Genomic DNA, 7,010 nt, shown 5'->3' with positions numbered 1-7,010 from the left:
GGAGTGATGGGGGCCATGGGGGAACCACGTGGGCCAAGGAGGACCACGTGGGGTCGTGAGGGGCCACGTGGGGTCGTGGGGAAGCCACGTGGGCCCCCACGCGTCACCACCATCACGGGGCAGACACTCCAAGGAGACACGCGGAGACACGCAGAGACACGGGGCGGACACTCCAAGGAGACACGGGGAGACACGTGGAGACACGCGGACATATTCTAACCCCACCATCACCACTGTCTCCAGCACCATCATCACCACTGTAACCATCACCACTGTCACCACCATCATCATCACCACCATCACCACCCTCAACATCATCATCACCACCGTCACCACAACCACCATCACCACTCCCACCATCATCATCATCATCACCACTGTCACCACCACCACCATCATCATCACCTGCACCACCACCATCACCACCCTCATCATCATCATCATCACCTGCACCATCACCTGCACCATCACCACTCTCAACATCATCATCACCACCATCACCGCTGTTACCATCACCACCACCACCACCATCATCACCACCACCACTACCACACATCGCTGTCACCATCATCATCATCACCACCACCATCACCACTGTCACCACCACCCTCACCCATCACCACCACCGCCACCACCGTCACCAACACCATCCAACGCTGTCACCACATCACCACCACCATCATAACCACTCCCACTATCACACCACTATCATCACCACGACCATCATCACCGCTGTCACTGCACCACCCTCACACCCTCACCACCACTGTCACCACCACCACCGCCACCACCATCACCCCCATCATCACCACCACACTCCCACCACCACCATCACCACCACCACCATCGCCACCATCACCACCACCGCCATGCAGAGAGACCTCGCCGGTACGCTGATCGCCATCAGCGGCTGGGCGTGCATCGGCACCACGATCACCAACGACTTCTGAAGACGTCGACGGTTGCGGGCAGCGTGGTGACGGCCAACACAGTCTACGAGAACCTGTGGACCTCGTGTGGAACCGACTCGATGGGCGTCTCCAACTGCAGGGACTTCGACTCATTGCTCAACCTGCCGGGTCAGGCGGAAATCCTCTAACACCAACAGCAGCAGCAGCAGCAGTACAACTACCAACTACTAACAGCACTACCAGCACTACTAGCACCAGCACAACCACTACCACCAGCACTACCACCACTGCCACAACCACTACCACCAGCACTACCACTACCACCGCCACCATTACTACCACCACTACCACCACTGCCACAAGCACTACCACCAGCACTACCACTACCAACTACCACCGCCACCATTACTACCACCATTACTACCACCATTAGCACCACCACAACCACTACCACCAGCACTACCACTACCACCGCCACCACCACTACTCCACTACCACCACTACCACCACCACCACTGCCACCACCACCATACTACCACCACTACCACCACCACTACTGCCACAAGGACCACCACCACTACCACCACCACAACTACCACCACCACCATTACTACCACCACTACCACCACCACTACTGCCACAAGCACCACTACCACCACCACTACCACCACCACCACCACCACTACCACCGCCACCATTACTACCACCGCTACCCCACCACCACTACTGCCACAAGCACCAGCACCACTACCACCACCACAACTAGCACCACTAACACCACTACTACCACCACTACCACCAGCGCCACCACTGCCACCAACACCACCACTGCCACCGCCACCATTACTACCACCACTACCACCACTACCCACCACCACAACCACTACAACCAGCACCACCACTACTACCACCACTAACACCACTACTACTACCACAACCACTACCACCTCTACTACCACCAGCACTACCACCACCACCACCACATCTACGGAGCACCCCCACCAGCACTACCACCACCACTACCACCACTACTACCACCACCACCACTACCACCACCACTATTACTACCACCATTACCACCACCACTACTGCCACCAAGCACCACCACCACTACCCACCACCACAACTACCACCACCACCATTACTACCACCACTACCACCACCACGTCTACCACCAAGCACCACCACCCACTACCACCTCTACTACCACCACCACAACTACCACCTCCACCACTACCACCACCACTACTTCCACAAGCACCACCACCACTACCACCTCTACTACCACCACCACTACTACCACAAGTACCCCACAACTACCACCACCACTACCACCACTACCCACAACTACCACCACCACTACTACCACCACTACCACCACCACAACCACTACCACCACTACCACCTCTACTACCACCACCACTACCACCACCACTACTACCACCACTACCACAACAACACCACCACCACCAGCACCAACAGCACTACCACCTCTATTACCACCACCACCAGCACCACCACCACTACCACCAGCACCACCACCAGCACCACACCACCACCACAACTACCACAACTACTACCACTACCACCACCACAGCCACTACTACCACCACTACCACCACCACCACAACCACCACCACCACCAGCACCACTACTACCACCACCACTACCACCACCACTACCACCACCACTACTACACCACCACTACCACCACCCGCTACGATGTTGACGATTTTGTTTTCGATACGAACAAACACTGACGATGTTGACGATCCTAAGACAACGTTCGTCAGCTCGCGAGCGAGTTGAGTTCTATAGGTGAGTGAGTCGCTAGTTGTGTGGGTGAGTGAGTCGCTAGTTCTATAGGTGAGTGAGTCGCTAGTCGTGTGGGTGAGTGAGTCGCTAGTTCTATAGGTGAGCGAGTCGCTAGTTCTATAGGTGAGCGAGTCGCTAGTTGTGTGGGTGAGTGAGTCGCTAGTCGTGTGGGTGAGTGAGTCGCTAGTTCTATAGGTGAGTGAGTCGCTAGTTGTGTGGGTGAGCGAGTCGCTAGTTCTATAGGTGAGCGAGTCGCTAGTTCTATAGGTGAGTGAGTCGCTAGTTGTGTGTGTGAGTGAGTCGCTAGTTCTATAGGTGAGTGAGTCGCTAGTTGTGTGGGTGAGCGAGTCGCTAGTTCTATAGGTGAGTGAGTCGCTAGTTGTGTGGGTGGGTGAGTCGCTAGTTCTATAGGTGAGTGAGTCGCTAGCTGTGTGGGTGAGCGGGTCACTAGTTCTATAGGTGAGCGAGTCGCTAGTTCTATAGGTGAGTGAGTCGCTAGTTTTGTGGGTGAGTGAGTCGCTAGTTCTATAGGTGAGTGAGTCGCTAGTTCTATAGGTGAGCGAGTCGCTAGTTCTATAGGTGAGTGAGTCGCTAGTTGTGTGTGTGAGTGAGTCGCTAGTTCTATAGGTGAGTGAGTCGCTAGTTGTGTGTGTGAGTGAGTCGCTAGTTCTATAGGTGAGTGAGTCGCTAGTTGTGTGGGTGAGTGAGTCGCTAGTTCTATAGGTGAGTGAGTCGCTAGTTGTGTGGGTGAGTGAGTCGCTAGTTCTATAGGTGAGTGAGTCGCTAGTTGTGTGGGTGAGCGAGTCGCTAGTTGTGTGGGTGAGTGAGTCGCTAGTTGTGTGTGTGGGTGAGTCGCTAGTTCTATAGGTGAGTGAGTCGCTAGCTGTGTGGGTGAGTGAGTCGCTAGTTCTATAGGTGAGTGAGTCGCTAGTTGTGTGGGTGAGTGAGTCGCTAGTCGTGTGGGTGAGTGAGTCGCTAGTTGTGTGTGTGAGTGAGTCGCTAGCTGTGTGGGTGAGTGAGTCGCTAGTTGTGTGTGTGGGTGAGTCGCTAGTTCTATAGGTGAGTGAGTCGCTAGCTGTGTGTGTGAGTGAGTCGCTAGTTCTATAGGTGAGTGAGTCGCTAGTTGTGTGTGTGAGTGAGTCGCTAGTTCTATAGGTGAGTGAGTCGCTAGTTGTGTGGGTGAGTGAGTCGCTAGCTGTGTGGGTGAGTGAGTCGCTAGTTCTATAGGTGAGTGAGTTGCTAGTTCTATAGGTGAGTCGCTAGTTGTGTGGGTGAGTGAGTCGCTAGTTGTGTGGGTGAGTGAGTCGCTAGTTCTATAGGTGAGCGAGTCGCTAGTCGTGTGGGTGAGTGAGTTGATAGTTCTATAGGTGAGCGAGTCGCTAGTCGTGTGGGTGAGTCGCTAGTTGTGTGGGTGAGTGAGTCGCTAGATCTATAGGTGAGTGAGTCGCTAGTCGTGTGGGTGAGTGAGTCGCTAGTTCTATAGGTGAGTCGCTAGTCGTGTGGGTGAGTGAGTCGCTAGTTGTGTGTGTGAGCGAGTCGCTAGTTCTATAGGTGAGCGAGTCGCTAGACGTGTGGGTGAGTGAGTTGCTAGTTCTATAGGTGAGTCGCTAGTTGTGTGTGTGAGTGAGTCGCTAGTTCTATAGGTGAGTGAGTCGCTAGTTGTGTGGGTGAGTGAGTCGCTAGTTCTATAGGTGAGTGAGTCGCTAGTCGTGTGGGTGAGTGAGTCGCTAGTTCTATAGGTGAGTGAGTCGCTAGTCGTGTGGGTGAGTGAGTCGCTAGTTCTATAGGTGAGTCGCTAGTCGTGTGGGTGAGTGAGTCGCTAGTTATGTGTGTGAGTGAGTCGCTAGTTCTATAGGTGAGTGAGTCGCTAGTCGTGTGGGTGAGTGAGTTGCTAGTTCTATAGGTGAGTCGCTAGTCGTGTGGGTGAGTGAGTCGCTAGTCGTGTGGGTGAGTGAGTCGCTAGTTGTGTGGGTGAGCGAGTCGCTAGTTCTATAGGTGAGTCGCTAGTCGTGTGGGTGAGTGAGTCGCTAGTCGTGTGGGTGAGCGAGTCGCTAGTTCTATAGGTGAGTGAGTCGCTAGTCGTGTGGGTGAGTGAGTTGCTAGCACGATACCCCCCTCACCACCCCTCTCACCCCCCACGGCCACTACCCCGCAGGCTTCATCCAGGCGTGTCGGGCCCTCGTCATCACGGCCATCATCCTGGGCTTCTTCGCGAGCCTCCTCGCCTTCCTGGGCATGCAGTGCACCTCGCTGCTGGCCGTCGACGTCGCCACAAAGGGACGCATCACTTTCGCCGCGGGGGTCATCTACATCATGGAAGGTGGCTCGCACACTGCTCCGACGCTGCGACCCGGTGGCTTTTGAGTCTCAATCGGAGCTCCGACCCTGAGACTCGGTGGCTCCGAGTCTAAAATCGGAGCTCTCTCAGAGTCTCAATCGGAGCCTCATTCGGAGCTCCACCTTGAGACCCGGTGCCTCCGAGTCTCAATCGGAGCTCCACCCTGAGGCCCGGTGGCTCCGAGTCTCAATCGGCGCTCTCTCAGAGTCTCAATCGGAGCTCCACCCTGAGACCCGGTGGCTCCGAGTCTCGGTCGGAGCTCCACCCTGAGACCCTGTGTGTGTGTGTGTGCCACCCTGTGTGTTTGTGTGTGCCACCCTGTGTGTGCGTGCCACCCTGTGTGTGTGTGTGTGCCACCCTGTGTGCGTGTGTGTGTGCCACCCTGCGTGTGTGTGTGTGTGTGTGCCACCCTGCGTGTGTGTGTGTGTGCCACCCTGCGTGTGTGTGTGTGTGTGCCACCCTGTGTGCGTGTGTGTGTGCCACCCTGCGTGTGTGTGTGTGCCACCCTGTGTGTGTGTGTGTGTGCCACCCTGCGTGTGTGTGTGTGTGCCACCCTGCGTGTGTGTGTGTGTGTGCCACCCTGCGTGTGTGTGTGTGCCACCCTGCGTGTGTGTGTGTGTGCCACCCTGTGTGTGTGTGTGTGTGTGCCACCCTGCGTGTGTGTGTGTGCCACCCTGCGTGTGCGTGTGTGTGCCACCCTGCGTGTGTGTGTGTGTGTGCCACCCTGTGTGTGTGTGCGTGTGTGTGTGTGCCACCCTGCGTGTGTGTGTGTGCGTGTGTGTGTGTGTGCCACCCTGTGTGTGTGTGTGTGCGTGTGTGTGTGTGTGTGCCACCCTGCGTGTGTGTGTGTGCCAGGGCTGTCCGAGCTGATCGCCATCTCGTGGTACGCCACGCAGGTCGTCAACGAGTTCTTTGACCCGCTCTTCCCGGGCACCAAGTGAGGGTCCGAGTCGTGACGCGGTGGGGGGGGGGGGGTCTTGGGGGGGGGTCTTGGTGGGGGGGGGTCTTGGTGGGGGGGGGGGGGTCTTGGTGGGGGGGGGGGGGGTCTTGGGGGGGGTCTTGGGGGGGGGGGGATCTTGGTGGGGGGGGGGGGGGTCTTGGTGGGGGGGGGTCTTGGGGGGGGGGGGGGGGTCTTGGGGGGGGGGTCTTGGGGGGGGTGGTGTAGTGGCGGTGGGGCCTGGTCCAGTGCCGCACGGCGTTGCGCAGCGTCAAACGTCGCGATCAACGGCGCCGCATAGTCAGCCCACTCGACAACATCGCTCGTTGTCCACCTCACTCGTGTCAACCTCGCTCGTTGTCCACCTCACTCGTGTCAACCTCGCTCGTTGTCAACCTCACTCATTGTCAACCTCACCCATTGTCAACCTCACCCATTGTCAACATCACCCATTGTCAACTTCACTCGCTCAACAACCTCACCCATTGTCAACCTCACCCATTGTCAACCTCACCCATTGTCAACCTCACCCATTGTCAACCTCACCCATTGTCAACCTCACCCATTGTCAACCTCACCCATTGTCAACGTCACTCAATTAACCCCGATCATTGTGTGTCTGTGAGTATCGGTGTGTGTGGTGATGAGTGGTGCAACGGTTAGCTCTACGCTGCGCAACGAACCCGGCGACCCGACCTCGATTCCCGCTCATGACCACCAACACCACCAGTGTCTATTACCTGAGCCGGTCCTGGGCCTCCCCTAGGTCGACTCGGCCTCGAATGAGTACCTGGTGCGATGTGTTAACATCGCTACTTGGGGTAGACAAAGGTGGTCGGGCCCACCCCCTCGTGTGCCTTGCCGGCCTTCATAGGTGCTGCTACTCGCTACTAACAGCACTTGCCCCTACAGTCTGTTGAGGCTACACGGGGGATCTTTGTCTGTGTCTACCTTCATAGGTGCTGCTACTCGCTACTAACAGCACTTGCCCCTACAGTCTGTCGAGGCT

At 56.6% G+C, this 7,010-nt stretch overlaps 1 protein-coding gene across 1 annotated transcript; it reads left to right on the top strand.

The window, feature by feature from the left end:
* Positions 1-822: 822 nt before the first annotated feature.
* LOC144741329 (claudin-15-like) lies at positions 823-6,005 on the top strand. The gene is given in 4 exon segments (XM_078623909.1): positions 823-945; positions 948-1,079; positions 4,882-5,046; positions 5,920-6,005. Coding segments are annotated over 4 exon segments (459 nt in total). The 5' UTR covers positions 823-869.
* Positions 6,006-7,010: the final 1,005 nt, after the last annotated feature.

Source organism: Lampetra planeri, unplaced genomic scaffold (assembly GCF_965212315.1).
Source record: "Lampetra planeri unplaced genomic scaffold, kcLamPlan1.2.h2 scaffold_505, whole genome shotgun sequence".
Taxonomy (NCBI): domain Eukaryota; kingdom Metazoa; phylum Chordata; class Hyperoartia; order Petromyzontiformes; family Petromyzontidae; genus Lampetra; species Lampetra planeri.
The sequence above is the reverse complement of the archived record's forward strand: the minus strand, read 5'-3'. Positions and strand labels throughout refer to the sequence as shown.